At 42.1% G+C, this 20,317-nt stretch overlaps 1 protein-coding gene across 1 annotated transcript in view; it reads left to right on the forward strand.

Annotated features, from left to right (window-relative positions):
- Positions 1-20,317, forward strand: part of LOC140713580 (dnaJ homolog subfamily C member 13-like) — a 180,889-nt gene that overhangs the window by 24,191 nt on the left and 136,381 nt on the right. Inside the window, 3 exon segments of the mRNA XM_073023857.1 lie at positions 5,463-5,538; positions 6,819-6,968; positions 19,923-19,964. Of these exon segments, the coding sequence (XP_072879958.1) occupies positions 5,463-5,538; positions 6,819-6,968; positions 19,923-19,964 (268 nt within the window).

Genomic DNA, 20,317 nt, shown 5'->3' on the forward strand with positions numbered 1-20,317 from the left:
TTTATTATTGAGACTTAAATGAAGATCAGGTTACATTTTGAGTAACTAATGCAGAAAACCAGGTAATTGCAAAGGGCTCACAACTTTTTCTTGCAACTGTATTTAACTATCTGTCTTTTAAACGTACATGCCTTACTACTTGCTCTGGCAGCTTAATCCATATACCCACTATGTGAAAAAACCTGTCCATGTTTTCTTTAAATCTCCCCCTTGCCTTCACTTTAAACCCAAGGCCCCTAGTTTTGAACACTCCTATCCTGAGGCGGGAAGACTGTGACTGTTAACAATCATGCCCCTCAAAATTTTATATACATCTGTAAGGTTGCCTCTTAGTCTCCTATATGGAAAAATTACCTTGGCCTATCCAGCCTCTCCTTTCAACTTGAGCCGTCCTACACTAGTACTATCGTAAATCTCTTCATCCTTTTCAACTGTAACATAACATCCCAACTCTTCTACTCAGTACCCTGACTGATGAAGGCAAGTAAGCCAAACACTTCCTTCACCTGTCTACCTGTGTCACTACTTTCAGGGAACTATGTACTTGTACTCCTGGGTCTCTGTTTTACAGATCTCTCTTGGGATCTATCAAGTCTTGCCCCTGGTAAAATGCGATGTGTTGTCTTTGGAATTCCAACCGTAATTCCTTGGCCCACTTTCTCAGTTGATCTCGATCATGTTGTAGTATTGGGTAACATCCTTCCCTGTCTATCATACCACCAGTTTTTTGTCATTTGTGAATTTGCTAGCCACAGTACCTATATTCTCACCCAAATCATTAAGCAACAGTGGACCCAAGATGGATTCCTGTCACACACCACTGACTGCAGGCTTCCAATCTAAAAAATAACAATCCACTACCACAGTCTGACTCCTACCACCAAGTTAATTTTGTATTTCATTAGCTAGCTCACTCTGCAACCATGTAATCTAATCTTCTAGATCAGCTTAACATGCAGAGTCTTTTTAAAGGTCACACGGACAATATCTACCACTTCTTCAATTCTCTTGCTCAGCTTTTCAATAGAATTAAATCAATTTTGAGACACTTCACTATGAAAAGAAACCATGCTTACTACTAGCCTTTTCAAATGCAGGTAGCCCGTATCTACCAGAATCCTCTCCAGTAACTTTCTCACTGCTAATGGGCGTACTGGTCTGTAGTTCCTGGCTTGTCCCAGGGAGCAAGCTGTCTTTAAATAAAGGCACAACATTAGCCATGCTTTCACCCATGATGATAAGATCCCTGCCAGGGCACCATCAATTTCTTTTCTTGCCTTCCCATAATGCCCTTTAATGCTGGAATGCCTTTATGTGCCTTAAAACTGCCAGCAGCGCCTCTTTTGTTATGTTGGTATGTTTCAAGACATCACTATTTTTTCCCCCTGAGTAAATACATAGGTAAAGTATCAATTAATTTTTTAATATATAAAAGCCGGCCCATCTCCTGCGGTTCCACACAAGGATGACTAACTACACTGGTCTTGAGGGTCCTTACTCTTTATTGTAGAATATCTTGCAATTCTCCTTTAACCTAACTGCCAAGGTTATTTCACGATGTCTTCCACTCCTACTTTCTCTTGAGTGCTTTTCTACATCTCTTAATTAAGAGACTTAATTTCCCCCGATCAGCCTAGGGTGCTTAATCCTGCCACCCTTACCCTTTACTCTAATAGGAACACGTTCCCCCTGAACTCTTCCTACATTCAAAAGTCTGCAACTTGCCAGATGACCCATTTACTGGCTAACAGCTTCTCCCAATTAATCTTTAAAAGTTCTTGTCTAATACTATTAAGATCTCTTTCAATGTTTGCAAAATCAACTATAATTGAACTGTATTTTGTTTGAGTTCCAGAATTGATGCCTAGTATTCATCATTTTTCTGTTTAATTGTTACTGAATTCATCCTTTGGTCCATTCAGCTGTTTTGTGACCAAATTTATGAAAAAAATGGAGGGAGTTGGAGGTGTTTGAGGGAGAAAGAAAGCATTTTGAATGCAGACTAATATAAAGTCCAAGCATTTCTTTAAGTTTCTAAAAGTACCAGCACTACATGAATCAGCACTTTTGCCACACTTCAATCAACATTGATTTAAAGTGCATTTTAAGCAAGACTCAAATCCTTTCTGTAATTATGCAATTGTTCAGCTAAAGGAAAATAAAACTAATCCAGCAAACATAGCTATGAAGTCTTGCAGCTCAAGAGCTCAGTGGCCATTCTGTCCATTGTGCCTATGTTATCTTTGTAAAATGTTTAATTTCACATTCCTGATTTTGCTTCTGGTACAATGGCTGCACATTCGGTCACAACAACCTCTCTGGGTCCATCCTTCATCTTTTGTATAATCCCAAGGCTGCTAGTTAAAAAGGACCTCAAGTAGTGCAGGTCTACACCACTATCTATCTGTCTAATGAGTTATTTGATAGCGGTGGAGCTGGACATGTTGCACACCATATTGAAGTTTGCTTCAGCCACCTAGGGAAGGAGGTGTTGGGTGGTGTGTGGTCCAACAAATGGTGGAAATGATTAGCTTGGGCACTTTTATTGTGGTCGTAAGGCCTTGTTGGACATTGGTAATGTAGAAAACTGAGTCTGATTCACTGGTTCATTGGCAAGATCAATGGCAGGGGAACTGCATTGCCTCAGTTGTTGCATGGACCACGCCCTCTACCTTGAGATCGCTTGTTGCAGCTGCCAGGGAAGGAGATGCTAGAGCTGGTGTGGCTTCTCTAGAGTTCACTCGGTGGAAGACAAGCTGAACTGCCTTTGTCTGTGGCTGCACTTGTGTGAGCTGTAGGCTTCATTTTGCAGGAACATGGCTCCAGGACAAATTCATACACCATCAATCTACAGGCCATGACACTTGGACTATATTATTATTTTATATATTTTTTGTAACTGTATGCCTTTCTGCTATTGTAATTATATATGCTGTGAGTGGCTGTTGATACTGGGTTTTGTACCTTGATCCTGGAGGAATGCTATTTGGTTGTATTCATTTGAATGGTTAAACTTGAAATTCACTTGAATGAAACAAATTCAATGAAACTTGAAATTGAGCTTTCAAAGAACCCTGCAAAACAATTTTTTAAATACCTGCATTTTGCAAATCAAGAACTTGCAACTATAGGCTATAGTATTAGCTGTGAATCCTGCCACCAAGCACATCTTCCCCCACCTCCTCCCCCCACTTTCTGCTTTCTTCAGGGATGGGGATCAATCCCTAAGCAACCCCCTTGTCCATTCGTCCCTCCCCACTGATCTGCTGGCACTTATCCTTGCAAGTGGAGTAAGTGCTCCACCTGCCCCTACACGTCCTCCTTCACTACCATCCAGGGCCCTAAACAGTCCTTCCAGGTGAGGCGACACTTGACCTGTGAGTCTGTTAGGGTCGGTTACTGTGTTCTGTGCTCCCGGTGTGGCCTCCTATATATTGGTGAGACTTGACGTAGATTGAGAGACCGCTTTGCCAAGCACCTACCAGGATCTCCCTGTGGCCATCCATTTTAATTCCACTTTCCATTCCCATTCCAATATGTTGATCCATGGCCTCCTCCACTGTCGTGAGGAGGCCACACATAGGTTGGAGGAACAACACCCTGTATTCTGTTTGGGTGGCCTTCAACTTTATGGTATGAACATCGATTTCTCAAACTTCTGGTAGTGTCGCAACCCCCCCACCACCCTTTCTCCATTTCCCATCCCCTTTTCCTCCTTTCACCTCATCTCCTTACCTGCCTATTGTCTCCCTATGGTGGTCTTCCCCCTCCCACTTTTCTTTCTTCCAGGCTTTGTCACTTTCACCAACTTCCCAGCTCATTACTTCATCCTTCCCCCCACTCCAGATTTCATCTAACACCTGGTGTTTCTCTGTTTCTCTCTCCCTCCCCCCTACCTTTTACATCTATTCCCTAGCTTCTTTCCCCTGTTTACTCTTTTCCTAGATGCTGCCTGGATTGCTGAGTTCCTCCAGCATTCTGTGTGTGTTGCTTGGATGTACAGCATCTGCAAATTTTTCTCTTATTGAATAAGATAATGTGTTTGGAAGCCGTGGAGACAGGTGGCTGGGGAGGTTGGGGGACTGTGGTAATATGGCAGAAGGAAAAGTGTAAGCACCAAACAGGAAGCATGATGGAGGAGATGATACTATGACTAAATTGTGCTCACAAGATATTTGCAGGCTGCCATTATTGATGGCATAATGGATAATTGAATCCATTAATCAGTAAATCTTGGGAAATATTAGCTGTTTTCAAATGTAGTGGTTTGAAGAGGAAAAGAGAAACTTTGTTTAGGATCCCATTTGTAACTGGAACCTAAAAAGCCTGTTGAGGGAGTGCTGCTCAGACTAGTAACAAGAAGCTACTCCTAGCAGGGAAGAAGAATGACCATAACGGAAAAATTTACTTGAGCAAATACAAACTCGTAATTATTTGGGAAAGAACCAAGATTAGGAGCAGTTTGAAGAGAAAAAACTATTTGGAGTTGCCCAATGAAAGTAACAAGTCTGCAGAGCAAGAGGGAATTTGGTGTTTTGAGAATGCTGGTTATAGGACATTATTGGTTAATATCTAATATTGAAAGGTAATTGGTAAGAATTCAGAAATATTCCTAGGAGTAGAATAAACTATCCAATCATGTACTGACATGAATAAACATGAAGACAAAACAGTAGCTGCACTAAGCACCTAAAAGCTTTGATGTGACAAGGTTAAGAAATTGCACTATTCAGTAATTTTAAGGCGAACCACTGAAGTAGCTAATGTTCAAATTAACCAAAACTTTTTCAAAAACAAACTATCCAGTGCTGCCGATGTGGCCTCCTTTACGTTTGTGAAACCCTACATGTATTGGGGATCACTTTATCAAGCTCCTCTGCTCCATCTGCCAAGAGTGGAACTTCGCAGTGGCCAACCATTTAAACTCCTATCCACATTCCCATTCTGACATGCTGGCCTCCTCTTTTGTCATGATGAGGCCACTCTAAGGGTGAAAGAGCAATGCCTCACGTTCCTGGGTAGCCTCCAACCTGATGGCATTAACATCAATTCCTCCTGGTAAAAATTTTCCTCCTTCCCTCTTCTATTCCCCACTCTGGCCTCTTAGCTTGTCTTCTCAACTGCCTGTTACCTCACTCCGGTGCCCCCTCCTTTCTCCCATGGTCCACTCTCCTCTCCTTTCAGATTCCTTCTCCAACTATTTACCTTTCGTACCCATGTGTCCTCACCTTTCATCTTCTAGTAAGTTCTCCTTCCCCTCTTTCCTGCCCCCCTCTCCTTTTTATTCTGGCATCTTCCTTCTTCCTTTCCAGTCCAAAAGAAGGATCTCAGCCTGATATTTTGACTGTTTATTCATTTCCTTTGGTGCTGCCTGAGCTGCTAAGTTCCTCCAACATTTTGTGCGTGTTGCTCTATACAGAAATAAATGTGTTTACCCATGCTTATGTTTTCCTTTTTTTTAGGTATAAGAGAGTCTTTTCTGTTGGTACACATGCTGTAACCACTTATAATCCCAGCACACTTGAAGTTACTAATCAGGTAATGGATAATAGTTGTATTCCTGATACTTTATCTTATTTAATGCTGTGAAGTATATTAATGATTGGAGATGACTTAAATCTCTTTAGGAGTGGGTATGTCATCAGCTTTGCTTTGGCCTTTCTAGATGGAACCACTCCATCAACTATCAATTTGCTGTATTTAAAGGCTTTGCCACGGCATTTATGAAGTTTCCAGTTTTGTCTAAACTAACTGTAATCTCCTGTTATTTCTTGACACGTTTGGCTTTTTCATGTGTTGGTCTGTGACTTACCCCAAGGTTCAGCTGTGTAATTTATGTACATTTTCATTGAGCAGCTATCGATAAAGAAGTTGTATCTGGATGGTTATCCTAACTTGCAAGTGACTTGTGTTTCAAGACCATTTGATTACATCTTCTGTCTATAAATTTTGAGAGTTTAACTGAGTATTTAAAGGCATTACAGCACTTGAGCTTGACACTGTTTGAGCAGGCCTCACTGAATTCCAATTTGTTCTAATTCTCTCATGAACATTTTTCTATTCTGGTTTGAGAATGTGTTTTTCCATAAGTCAACTTGTATTTTGACATGCATGTCTTTTCAAAGCTATGGCAAACAAAACAATTTTTAAAGTTTCTGTTTTTAATTTCCATTGATACTTAAATTGAAAATTACCATATCACATTAGGCCAAAGTAAAGAAACTTGTATACTCGAAAGGTGAAAGCTGGTTTCAAATATTACTTTCTGTGAAGTGTTTAATTCTAAAGCAGCTATGTGGTGTCTGAGTTTATTTGTCCAAATCCCTTAACATTTTTGAGGTTAAAGTTAAAGAGAGGAGGAGGATGAGAGGAGACCTGATAGAAGTATACAAGATATTAAGAGGAATAGATAGAGTGGACAGCCAGCGCCTCTTACCCAGGGCACCACTGCTCAATACAAGAGGACATGGCTTTAAGATGGGGGTGGGAAGTTCAAAGGGGAGATTAGAGGAAGGTTTTTTTACTCAGTAGTTGGTGCATGGTGGAGGCAGATACACTAGTGAAATTTAAGAGACTACTAGACAAGTATATGGAGGAATGTAAGGTGGGGGGATATATGGGAGGCAGGGTTTAAGGGTCGGCACAACATTGTGGGCTGAAGGGCCTGTACTGTGCTGTACTTTTCTACGTTCTTAGATTCCTTCAATATGATTGTTCTCAGGATTTTGAGTATCTGCAGTATGTCAAATTAAAGGTTAATGTTTCATTTTTAACTCTGCTTAAGACAATACATTAACTATAGAAAACTTGCCTTGTAGTGGGCTTATGGAGATATCTGCAGCATTGGTCCTGTTGGCAAAGGTCAAGGGACAGAATTCAATCTAACCTTTCGCAAAGGAGGTGGGAAGAAGTCTGAAACCCTCAAATTTTCCACTGAACATAGAACAGAGTTGCTGACAGAAGCGTTGGTAAGTATTTCATGTTTCAGAAGCACTAGCTTTTTGTATGTTGCTACAGAAACAGTATCCAACTATTGGTACTTTTTGCTTTGCATTTAAGTAAAGGTAAGAGTCCATAGGTGGCCATTGTCACATTTGCTCAGATAGCTACCATAAATGAATACACAGATTACTCTCCTTGCAGAAGCTGCTTTGTGAGGCATATACTGCACAAGTCTTGCAGGTCAGGGCACATCTAATGACTAATAACGTGGATTTGTGGTTGTGCTAAGATTGGAACCATCTGTGTAATGATGACCAAGTCAGGAAACAGTAATTTTGGGATTGTTATACTCAATGATACAGCTGTCAATCTTGTAACTTTCTCCATAATACCCAGGGCTTAGATACTTACAAACTGTTCTCAATGTAAATATTCTGAAAAGTGAGCTTCTAATGCCAAATGTTACAAGCACATGGTAAACTCTGACCCTATATTCATCTTGTGAGACTTGTATCTCTAAGTAATTTGACTAATTTTTTTCTTTTTGATATTTTGTCTTTTCTAAAAATGTTTTCAGTTGTTTAAAAGATGTGGAACTTTATTTGCTGTCTTTTGAGTATTGTGCAATATAATTGTGTGTTCAGCCATTCAGACAGTGAGTGTTGAATACTAGTTATTTTGCAGTAGGCTTTGGGTGGAAATTGATATCTTTGTGGGCAACTTTCTTTATAACCAGGATCTTTGAGCTCACACAAAGTACACTGCAGATGCTGTGGTCAAATCAACACGTACAAACAAGCTGGATGAGCTCAGCAGGTCGGGCAGCATCCGTTGAAACGAGCAGTCAATGTTTCAGGCCGAGACCCTTCGTCAGGACTGAAGAAGGAGGGGGCAGGGTGGAAGGTGCCAGGTGAAAAACCAATCAGAGGAAAGATCAAGGGGTGGGGGAGGAGAAACAGGGAGGGGATAGGCAGGAGAGGTGAAGAGGGAAGGCAGAATCATGAGAGGCAGTAGAAACCAATTCTCTGGATGCTTTCAAGAACGAGTTAGAGCTCTTAAAGATAGTGGAGTTAAGAGGTATGGGGAGAAGGCAGGAACTGGGTATTGATTGTGGATATGTTTCATGAAGATGTTGTTGATTATGAGGAGGTTTGTGCCTGTGATGTTACTAGCTGAATCGACAATCCTCTGTAGCCTCTTGCAATTCTGTGCATTGGACCCCCTTTACCAGGCTATGATGCAACCAGTCAAAATGCTCCCCACTGTTGTACATCTATAGAAATTTACAAGTTTTTGGTGACATACCATCTCTTCTCAAACATCAGAATCAGGTTTATTATCACTGACGTGTGATGTGAAATTCCTTAACCTAGCAGCAGCAGTTCAATGTAATACATAATCTAGCAGAGAGAAAAAATAAAATAAAATAAAACATAATAAATAAGTAAATCAATTATGTATATTGAATAGATTTTTTAAAAATGTGCAAAAACAGAAATACTGTATTTTTAAAAAAAAGTGAGGTAGTGTCCAAAGCTTCAATGTCCATTTAGGAATTGGGTGGCAGAGGGGGAAAAAGCTGTGGCTGAATCTCTGAGTATGTGCCTTCAGTCTTCTGTACCTCCTACCTGATGGTAACAGTGAGAAAAGGGCATGCCCTGGGTGCTGGAGGTCCTTAATAATCGACACTGCCATTATGAAATACAGCTCCCTAACCATGTCCTGGTACTTTGTAGGCTAATACCCAAGATAGAGCTGATTAGATTTACAACCTTCTGCAGCTTCTTTTGGTCCTTTGCAGTACCGGACAGTGATGCAGCCTGTCAGAATGCTCTACACCATAGGTGTCAAACACAAGGCCCGCGGGCCATATCCGGCCCGATGTACAATTATATCCGGCCCGCGAGATCATTTTAGATAGATCTATTATTTTAATTATTAATGGCCCGGCGATATGAAGCGCTGATAACACACAAACTACAGATCCCATAATGCAGCGCAACAGCTGCCGATAGGCTACCCGGGAACATTCCCGCGTCAAGTGTCTGTTGCTGTATACAACGCTATTCTGAAGTCAAAGCTAACCCCTAACAATGGCGAAGAGAAAAGTTGATTCTGAAAAAAGAGTCTTTCAAAACCGATGGGTTGCTGAGTATAGTTTGTGAGATAGCCATTGATTTAAGAACACAGTTGATTGAAAGAAGCAACCCATTTATTGCATACTTGCTTGCTGTGGATGAAAGTGCTGATATGACGGACACTGCACAGCTGGCTATCTTCATCCGAGGAGTGGACTCCAATTTGTGCGTTACAGAGGAAATATTGAACATTAAATCGATGCACGGGACAACGACAGGAAAAGACATTTTTGAAAATGAATGTCAAAGTATAACCGACATTAAATTGCCCTGGGACAAACTTATTGGACTTACAACAGATGGAGCACCGGCGATGTGCGGTGAAAAAAGTGGACTAGTGGGAAGGATGCGGGAGAAGAACTGTACTGGTGAGTTAACAACATATCACTGCATCATACACCAAGAAACGCTGTGTGGTAAAGTCCTAAAGATGGAACATGTAATGAGCACTGTAACACAAGCCGTGAACTTTATCTGAGCTGAAGGTTTAAATCACTGGCAATTTCGGTCTTTTATGCGGGAAATAGATTCAGAGTTTGCCGACATTCCTTTTCATACAGAGGTGCGTTGGCTGAGTCGGGGAAAAGTTCTCAATAGAGTTTTTAAGCTCAACAAGGAAATCTGTCAGTTCATGGACAGTAAAGGAAAAGACTCCACAGTTTTGCGGGATGAAAAGTGGAAATGTGTGTTGGCGTTTCTGGCTGACATAACAACACATCTCAGCGTCTTAAACCTTCAGCTACAGGGACGTGACCGCATGATCACTGACATGTATGATGCAGTGAAGGCATTTCAAGTGAAGCTGCTCTTATGGGAGACACAAATGCACCAGTGCAACTTGCCTCATTTTCCCTGTTGCCAAGTAATGTTGAACCAGGTCGGTGCAATGATGTTCCCAAATGCGCACTTTGCTGATAAACTGAGCGCACTTCGCACTGAGTTAGCACGGTGCTTTGGTGACGTTGAAGCACAAAAAATGAATTTCGAGCTGCTTCGCAACCCATTTGCCATCGACGTGGAAACTGCACCTGTACAGATTCAGATGGAGCTGATAGAGCTGCAGTGTAATGAGACACTAAAGGCAAAGTACGACACTGCAGTTTATTCGCTCCATTCCTGAAGCAATGCCTCAGCTCCATCTACATGCGGCTTGAACCTTGTGCATGTTTGGTAGCACATATCTGTGTGAGAAGCTTTTCTCAGTGATGAAGATTAACAAAACATCACACAGGAGTCGTCTCACTGATGAACACCTGCAGTCCATCCTGAGAATCTCCACAACACAGAACCTTACACCAAACCTAAACGAACTTATTGCCAAGAAAAGATGCCAAGCATCCAGCTCTGACAAAACGGCATAAGAGCAAAGAAAACTGAGTGTTTTGATTTGTTGTTGTTTTAACTTTTGCTGAAAAGCACAAATTTTATTTATATTTTCAGGGTTTTTTTGCAGCATGCTCATATTTCTAACTTGTATAATACTGACAGGAGATATTTTTATGGAGAGCAAAATATTTAAGTTATTTAAAGTTTTAGATTATTTTTTCTGGAATAATATTCCTGTCTGTTTTTATTCATATTTATGTTCAAAAAATGTTTAGTTTTAGTGTGTTCAATAAATGTTTATCCTGTTTGGCCCGCGACCTAAAGTGTGCTTTGAGTTTTGGCCCCATGTGCAATTGAGTTTGACACCTCTGCTCTACACGGTACAACTGCAGAAATTTTTGAGTGTACTTGTTGACATACCAAATCTCCAAACTCCTAATAAAGTATAGCCACTGTCTTTCCTTCATTATGACTACATCAATATGTTGGGACCAGGTTAGATCCTCAGAGACCTTGACACCCAGGAACTTGAAACTGCTCATTCTGTCCGCTTCTGATCCCTCTGAGGATTAGTATGTGTTCCTTCGTCTTACCCTTCCTGAAGTCCACAATCAGCTCTTTCATCTTACTGATGTTGAGTGCTAGGTTGTTGCTGTGGCACCGTTCTACTAGTTAGAACATAGAACAATGCAGCACAGTGAAGGCCCTTTGGCCCATAATGTTGTGCCGACCCTTAAACCCTGCCTCCCATATAACCCTCCACCTTAAATTCCTCCATATACCTGTCTAGTAGTCTCTTAGATTTCACTAGTGTATCCACCTCCACCAGTGACTCAGGCAGTGCATTCCACACACCAACCACTCTCTGAGTAAAAAAAACCTTCCTCTAGTATCCCCCTTGAACTTTCCACCCCTTACCTTAAAGCCATGTCCTCTTGTACTGAGCAGTGGTGCCCTGGGGAAGTGGCGTTGGCTGTCCACTCTATCTATTCCTCTTAATATCTTGTATACCTCTATCATATCTCCTCTCATCCTCCTTCTCTCCAAAGAGTAAAGCCCTGGCTCCCTTAATCTCTGATGATAATGCATACTTTCTAAACCAGGCAGCATTCTGGTAAACCTGGTATACCCTTTCCAATGCTTCCACATCCTTTCTATAGTGAGGCAACCAGAACTGGACTCAGTACTCCAAGTGTGGCCTAACCAGAGTTTTATAGAGCTGCATCATTACCCCACGACTCTTAAACTCTATTCCCTTGACTTATGAAAGCTAACACCTCATAAGCTTTCTTAACTACCCTATCTACCTGTGAGGCAACTTTCAGGTGGACATGTACCCCCAGATCCCGCTGCTCCTCCACATTCCCAAGTAATCTGCCATTTACTTTGTACTGTTACAAACCCCGTAACTGGGTTACTTACCAGCAAAGATAGAGACGTCCGTTGGAGTCTGATGATACTATTTTTAACAGTATTTATTAGTAAAAATACGCAAAAATAATATCAATGCAAATATACAGATAACATACGTCGTCAATACTAAACCTAAAAGTGCAGGTATAATAATAATAAGAAATGAGCTCTATCGTTGTCTAGGGGATAATGAATTGTCCAATGGAAATATAAAGTTCGCTGCAGTTCACGCAGGCTGCCGTTGTTTGGTTGTTGCTGTGTTGCAATTGTTGGAGAGAGAGAGAGAGAGATAGGAGAATGGGAACAGTTACCATTAAGTATTTTGCCAACCTTCCTTTATGATTTCGATCCGTCAGGTGTCTCGTTGTCGTGGCCGTTCAAGTGTGACCTCTCCTTTAGCTAAACCATTCTTCCGTGATGAGCCCGCCACCCAGGCAAGGGAGGATGCACACGAGCTCCCACCGGCTTTCGCTATAAAGCGCTGTCACTGGATTTCTAGTGTTTCTGCTGGTGCGTCTAAAGGGGTGTTCCCCAGACCCCTCTTTTATCCTCAGTCACGGGGTCTCAGATGTCAATCAGGTTGGGATGATGCAATCCCTCAACCAGACCACTCTGGTTGTCCCCTGAGGGGTTTCAATGAATAGTACAGTACTCAATACACAATTCCTTCTCCAAGAGACAATGGCAGTAATCAGTGGTTCCGTTCTGCTTATGTCAGGAGACATTCCACCTGGTTGTGTATTGTGTGTGTGTCTCTCTCCCTCTCCCCCTCCCTCTCCCCCTCCCTCTCCCCCTCCCTCTCCCCCTCCCTCTCCCCCTCCCTCTCCCCCTCCCTCTCCCCCTGGGGTTTTCCTTTACCCTACTCGCCAAGGCCTTCTCATGCCCCCTTCTTGCTCTCCTCAGCCCCTTCTTAAGCTCCTTTCTTGCTACCCTATATTCCTCAATAGACTCATCTGATCCTTGCTTCCTAATCCTCATGTATGCTGCCTTCTTCCACCTGACTAGATTCTCCACCTCACTTGTCACCCACGGTTCCTTCACCCTACCATTCTTTATCTTCCTCACCGGGACAAATTTATCCCTAACACCCTGCAAGAGATCCCTAAATGTCGACTGCATTTCCATAGTACATTTCCCTGCAAAAACATCATCCCAATTTGCACCCGCGAATTCTAGCCTTATAGCCTCATAATTTGCCCTTCCTCAATTAAAAATTTTCCTGTCCTCTCTGATTCTATCCTTTTCTATGATAATGTTAAAGGCCAGGGAGCGATGATCACTCACTGAGAGATCTGTGACCTGACCCCATTTGTTACCTAATACTAGATCTAGTATGGCAATCCCCCTAGTTGGCCTGTCAACATACTGTGACCGAAATCCATCCTGGATGCACTTAACAAACTCTGCCCCGTCTGAACCATTGGAACTAACAGGTGCCAATCAATATTAGGGAAGTTAAAGTCACCCATTATAACAACCCTGTTATTTTTGCACCTTTCCAAAATCTGCCTCCCATCTGCTCCTCGGTATCTCTGCTGCTACCAGGGGGCCTATAGAATACCCCCAGTAGAGTAACTGCTCCCTTCCTGTTCCTGACTTCTACCCATACTGACTCAAAAGAGGATCCTGCTACATTACCCACCCTTTCTGTAGATGTAATAGTATCCCTGACCAGTAATGCCACCCCTCCTCCCCTTTTCCCCTCTCTCTATCCCTTTTAAAGCACTGAAATCCAGGAATATTGAGAATCCATTCCTGCCCTGGTGCCAGCCAAGTCTCTGTAATGGCCACTACATCATAATTCCATGTATGTATCCAAGCTCTCAGTTTGTTCCTGATGCTTCTTGCATTGAAGTACATGCACTTTAGCCCTTCTACTTTACTACGTTTACACCCTTTATTCTGTTTCTTTCCTCAAAGCCTCTTTATATGTTAGATCTGGCAGTACTCCATGGAGTATACTTGCAACTCTTACATGACCTTTATCCTCCTCCACCTCACTATCTGCTCTAACACACTGGTTCCCCTCTCCCTGCAAATCTAGTTTAAATCCCCCGGAGCAGTACCAGCAAACCTTCCTGCAAGGATGTTAGTCCCCCTCCAGTTCAGGTGCAACCCGTCCCGTCGGAAAAGGTCCCACCTTCCCTGGAACAAGGCCCAATTGTCCAAAAACATGAGCCCCCCCCCCCCCCCCCCCATACCAACTCCTTAGCCAAGTATTTAGCTGCATTATCTTCCAATTTCTAGCCTCACTAGCACGTGGCACAGGTAGCAATCCTGAGATTACAACCCTGGAGGTCTTGTCCTTCAACTTTGCACCTAATTCCCTGAATTCTCTTTGTAGGACCTCCTCCTCCTTCCTATCCATGTCATTGGTCCCTACATGGACCACAACATCTGGCTGCTCACCCTCCCTTTTGAGAATATGGAGAACTCGATCTGAGATATAGCTGACCCTGGCACCAGGGAGGCAACAGATCTTCCGGGATTCCCGATCTCTTCCACAGAACTTCTTACCTGTCCCCCTAATTATCAAATCCCTATCACTACTGCTCTCTTCTTTTCCCTCCTTCCCTTCTGAGCTGAGGGTCCAGTCTCGGTGCCAGAGACGCGACCACCGCAACTTGTCCCTGGTAGGTTGTCCCCACCAACATTATCCAAAACGGTATACTTGTTATTGATGGGAACGGCCACAGGGGTGCTCTGCTTGTTCTGTCTATTCCCCTTCCCTCCCCTGACAGTCACCTATCTGCCTCCTGACTTTTAGGGGTGACTATCTCTCTGTAACTCCTGTTTATTTCTGCCCCTGCCTCACGAATAATCTGAAGTTCATACAGTTCCAGTTCCCTAACTTGGTTTCTCCGGAGCTGCAGCTGGATACACCTTTTACAGGTGTAGTCATCAGGGACAGTTGTGCTCGCCCTGACTTCCCACATACTGCAAACGGAGCACTCAACTGCCTTAACTGCTGTCTCCATTACCTACTCCTAAGTTAATTAGAGTTATTACAGAGGAGATTTACTAGAATGTTACCTGGGTTTCAGCACCTAAGTTACAGGGAAAGATTGAACAAGTTAGGTCTTTATTCTTTGGAGCGTAGAAGGTTGAGGGGGGACTTGATAGAGGTATTTAAAATTATGAGGGGGATAGATAGTTGACGTGGATAGGCTTTTTCCATTGAGAGTAGGGGAGATTCAAACAAGAAGACATGAGTTGAGAGTGAAGGGGCAAAAGTTTAGGGGTAACACGAGGGGGAACTTCTTTACTCAGAGAGTGGTAGCTGTATGGAACGAGAGGCAGTTTTGATATTGTCATTTAAAAAAAAAAATTGGATAGTTATATGGACAGGAAAGGAATGGAGGGTTATGGGCTGAGTGCATGTTGGTGGGACTAGATGAGAGTAAGCGTTCGGCACAGACTAGAAGTGCTGAGATGGCCTGTTTCCGTGCTGTAATTGTTATATGGTTATATTAAAAGAGCTTACCCGGCCTTACCTCACTGGGAGCAAGCTTGTCCTCAGCCTCTGCTTGCCGAAGTCTCTCGAGTCAAAGCCTTCCTGCTCTGTCTCCCACTACTCCGTCGCCTGCTCCGTTAATCTGTCCACTTTTTAAACTCTCCCGTTGCCTCACTTTCACGCGCTTGTGCAGTCGTGCCCCGTTCAAACTACCGAAGAAATGACCTAGAGCGAAGAGTTGGCATATCTCACTCCTGTACGCCCTCTCGTCACCACCTGAGATTCTACCAGCAATGGTTGTATCGTCAGCAAATTTGTAGATGGTATTTGAGCTATGCCTAGCCACACAGTCATGTGTATACTGAGAGTAGTGCAGTGGGCTAAGCACACACCCATGAGATACGCCAGTGTTGATCATCAGCGAGGAGGAGATGTTATCACCAATCTGCACAAACTGTGGTCTTCCGGTTAGGAAGCCGAAGATCCAATTGCAGAGGGAGGATAGTGGGAATGATGGTATTAAATGCTGAGCTATAGTCAATGAACAGCATCCTGACATAGGTGTTTGTGTTGTCTAGGTGGTCTAAAGCCATGTGGAGAACCATTGAGACTGTGTCTGCTGTTGACCTATTATGGCAATGGGCAAATTGCAATGGGTCCAGGTCCTTGCTGAGGCAGGAGTTCAGTCTATTCATAACCAAGCTCTCAAAGCATTTCATCACTGTCGATGTGAGTGTTTCCGGGCGATAGTCATTAAGATAGCCCACATTATTCTTCTTTGGCACTGGTATAATTGTTGCCTTTTTGAAGCAAGAGGGAACTTCCACCTGTAGCAGTGAGAGGTTGAAAATGTCCTTGAATACTCCAGTGAGTTCATTGGCACAGGTCTTCAGAGCCTTACCAGGTACTCCAACGGGACCTTCCGCCTTATGAGGGTCTAACATTGGCCTCTGAGACAGATCACAGGGTCATCAGGTGAAGCAGGGATCTTCCTTTCAAAGCATGCATAGAAGGCATGGGGATCATCTGGTAGTGAAGCATCGCTGCCATTCATACTATTGTCGCTTTATCACCTGCACGTGTTGTGAAATTTGTTAACTTAGAAGCAACAGCAGTATAATACAGTACATGACAAAAATAAATACATAAATCATTTATAGTAAGTACGGTGGTGGTGGCATCCGTTAGTCTCACAAGACCATGGATCTGCGCCTGGAAAGTTTCCAGGGCGCAGGCCTGGGCAAGGTTTTATGGAAGACCGGCAGTTGCCCATGCAGCAAGTCTTCCCTCCCCATGCCATCGATGTTGTCTAAGGGAAGGACAAGGGCCAATACAACTTGGCACCGGTGTCGTTGTAGGAGTTGCCAGAACGAGGTTGAAGACAACGTCGGACTGCCTTAGGGACACCAGCTCCGGATTTGTCCTCGGGGTTTACTCCCGGAGCATTTCCCATGAGTGGGTATGGCCACAAGACAGCGGAGGTTTGAAATCAGAGTTTTCCCTCTCTTAGATGGACTGCCTTCCCAGGCTGACAGGCTCCATCTACTCGAAGCACAGGACCTGCCTTTGCCCCTTCTCTTGTCAGTAGAAACAGTTCCGCCGGGCTTAGAGGCTGAGCCACACGAGAAGGCCAGGAGTTGGACTTGGTTGTAAAAGGCTATTTTAATCACATGCCGTGAGGAGCACTTTTAGTTAGTGGGAGCTTGTCCCCACTACCACTCCACGGCTTGACAACCTTAGGAACCACAGTAAGTATATTAAAGTTAGGTTAAAATAGTGCAAAATAGACATAATATAAAAATAGAGAGGTAATGTTCATGGATTCACTTATTCATTTAGGAATCAAATGGCAGAGGGGAAGAAGCTGTTTCTGAATCACTGAGTATGTGCCTTTGGGCTTCTGTAGCTCTTTCTCTTTCTCTCTGAGGAGAGCGCATGTCCTGGGTGATGGGGGTCCTTAATAATAGATATTGCCTTTCTGAGACACCACTCCCCAAAGTTGTCTTGGATACTTTGGAGGCTAGTTCCCAAGATGGAGCTGGTTAATTTTACAGCTTGTAATGAAGAGCCACTACTGCCTTCATGACTGCATCAATGTGATGGGCTCAGGATGTATCCCCTGAGATGTTGATGCCGAGGAACTTGCAGCTGCTCACCTTTTCCACCACCTTGCCCCTTGATGAGGCTTGCTGCATGTCTCCCAACTTCCTCTTATGAAGTTTCCAATCAATTCCTTGGTCTTGTTGACATTGAGTGTCAGGTTGTAGTTGCAACATCATTCAGCCAGCCAGTCTATCTCACTCCTGTATACCAACTCATTGCCTTCTAAGATTTCACGCACAAGTATCATTTGGAAATTTATAAATGGCATTTGAGCTATGTCATACAGTCATGACAATAGAGAGTAGAGCACACATCCTTAAGGTGCATCTGTGTTGATCCTCAATGAGGAGGAGATGTTATCACTGATCCATAGTGATTGTAGTTTCTACATGAGGAAGTTCAGGATCCATTTGCGGAGGGATGTACAGAGGCCTTGAACCTCAAGTATAAAGTGTTTGAAGTTTTTTCTTTTGCTGAGCTACATCTTGGTACAGTTTTGTTGATCATTAAGTCGCTTACACTCAAAGATCAACACGTTTCATAGAAGAATGTCTGTTTATGGTGCTGAATGCTAGCAGACTCCAGAACCACTTATAGAGTGTGTGTGTGTATTTCATTCTGAAGGAATCCAATTGCTAAGTACTCCAATTTTACAGGACTTGGATATTATCTGATTGAATCATCAGCAATAGTTGAAAATGTTTGCAGAGCGGATCTTGTAATAATTTGCAAATAATAGAATTACAAAATCTATAGATAATTCTATTTTTATATACATCGAACATTTCCTCTTTAAAGACTCTGTCAAATGACATTAATAGTTGTGTGCTGCTCTGATCTCCCAGAATCTGTTGTCATTTTTCTTGAAGATAATCTTCCTTTTTTCCTTCCCATCAACCCAAACTACCGGCATACTTCTACATACTTTTCCTGAAGTCCTTTAACTTTGTTTTGCGTCAATGGTTCCTTTAACTCCCTTCTGTATTCCTCCAAAGTAAATCTCATTAACATAAATAATATTCTGCAAGACTTACAAAAAATAAACCATTTCTCCTCATATTCTTTGGCATCCTTGTTTACCATACCAAATCCATCCATGGACAAGTTCTGTCCTGTTGTAAACGGAATTACCAGAGATCATTTTCTGCTCCTAACTATTATTCTGCTGTCCCAAAAGATCCATCCTTGGTCCCGTCCATCTCATTTACATACTGCCACTTGCCAACATTTGATTCATAAAACCAATCATAATCATAAAACCAAGGTGTATCTCACAGCCTCTTTTTTTAACCCCTTCACTATTTTTAAATTGGCAGGCTCTTTATCTGATTTACAATAATAGATGGGGTATATTTTCTCCTACTAAACATTTAGGAATCTTGATACTTTATATTTTGCTATTTTTGATCCTGAGATGAGCTCTTTAAGACATCAATCTACTGCCCAACTCACTTGAATTATTGTCCAATTTTATCCCTGCCTTCATTCAACTGCTGAAATCCCTATGTGTCTTTATCTTTAGATTTGACTATTCCAATTTATCTTGGCTGGCTTTTCTCACATTGTACTTGGTAAACCTGAGACTGTCTTTAATTCTGCAAGTATCCTGCTGACAGTCTTGCATGGTGATTATTTAGTTACTATTTACTGAGGTACAGCATGGTATGGGCTCTTCCAGCCCTTTGAGCTGCGCTGTCCAGCAACCCCAGATTAACCCTGGCCTAATCACAGGACAATTTACAAAGACCAGTTAACCTAACCAGTATGTCTTTGGACTTTTGGAGGAAACCAGAGTACCCAGAGAAAATCCACACATTCTACAGGGAGGATGTACAGACTCCTTATAGATGAATTAAAAATTGAATTCTAAACCCTGCCCCAAGCTCTAATAGTGTCCTGCTAACCGCTACACTACCATGGCACTGAAAGAGCTAGTTTTGGTTAGTCAATACTTTTAAAATCACTTTTCTGAATTCCTATCATTGTCTGAATTTTTTATCTATCATATCAGACTGAAAGCCACCCATTTCTCTCCCCCTTCAGTTTTGGCTTCTTGATCCTGAAGTTTAATTACTTACCATTAGCAGCTAATACCTTCAGCAGAGCACATAAATATCTCTACTATTTTTGTCTATCTGAATTTTTAGTTATTTATGCTAATAACTCTTGGGTCAGTTGCACTTTATTTGATAACCACCTTAGCAAATTTTATCAAGTTGTTTGAACTATTGGTAATAGAAAGACATTTTTCCACCAAGGAATAGGCAGCAAATGGATCAAGTTGTGGATTTGTATTTTAAAATGTATCAATATCTAGCACTATTTAAGGTATTTGTCCCACATTGTAATTAATCATTACAAGGTTTGACATAGGGAGATAATGAATCATTAAGAGGACATTGACAATTTGTATTCTGTTTGCATCGTGGGGAGTTAGCAATTTTTTTTTTTGCTGAGTTGGTTAACTATTGATTGTATTACCTTGATCAGAAAATTGCCTTGTGGATTACTTAAACAATTATGGATCTTTGTTTTCATTTGTACAGCGGTTCAGGACCGAATTTTCAGAGGGAAAAATCACTGGAAAGGTAAACTGCCAGTTATGCTCTTAAGAATTCTTGCCTATGATGAATTTTTAATGCCTTTGAATAAATTATCGTTGAGCATTTTACCATTAACAAGCTTCCTGCATCAATGAAAATGTTAAATGCTTTTCAGTCTTCTAGAGCACTTTTATGAAGCTGCATCTGATGTCATTAATTTTTCTCTGGCAAACTATTGTTTCTTGAGTTGAACTTTGTAAGCTTTGTAATTCACATTAGCAATTTTTTTTTCTTGTACTGTGCATTTCAGAAAGTGAAGTTTAAATAATAAATATTAAATTCACATCTAAGACTTCACTATTAAATTTGATGCCTACTTCCAGAATTCATAATTGTTC

The sequence above is a fragment of the Hemitrygon akajei genome, chromosome 20 (assembly GCF_048418815.1).
Source record: "Hemitrygon akajei chromosome 20, sHemAka1.3, whole genome shotgun sequence".
Classification (NCBI taxonomy): Eukaryota; Metazoa; Chordata; class Chondrichthyes; order Myliobatiformes; family Dasyatidae; genus Hemitrygon; species Hemitrygon akajei.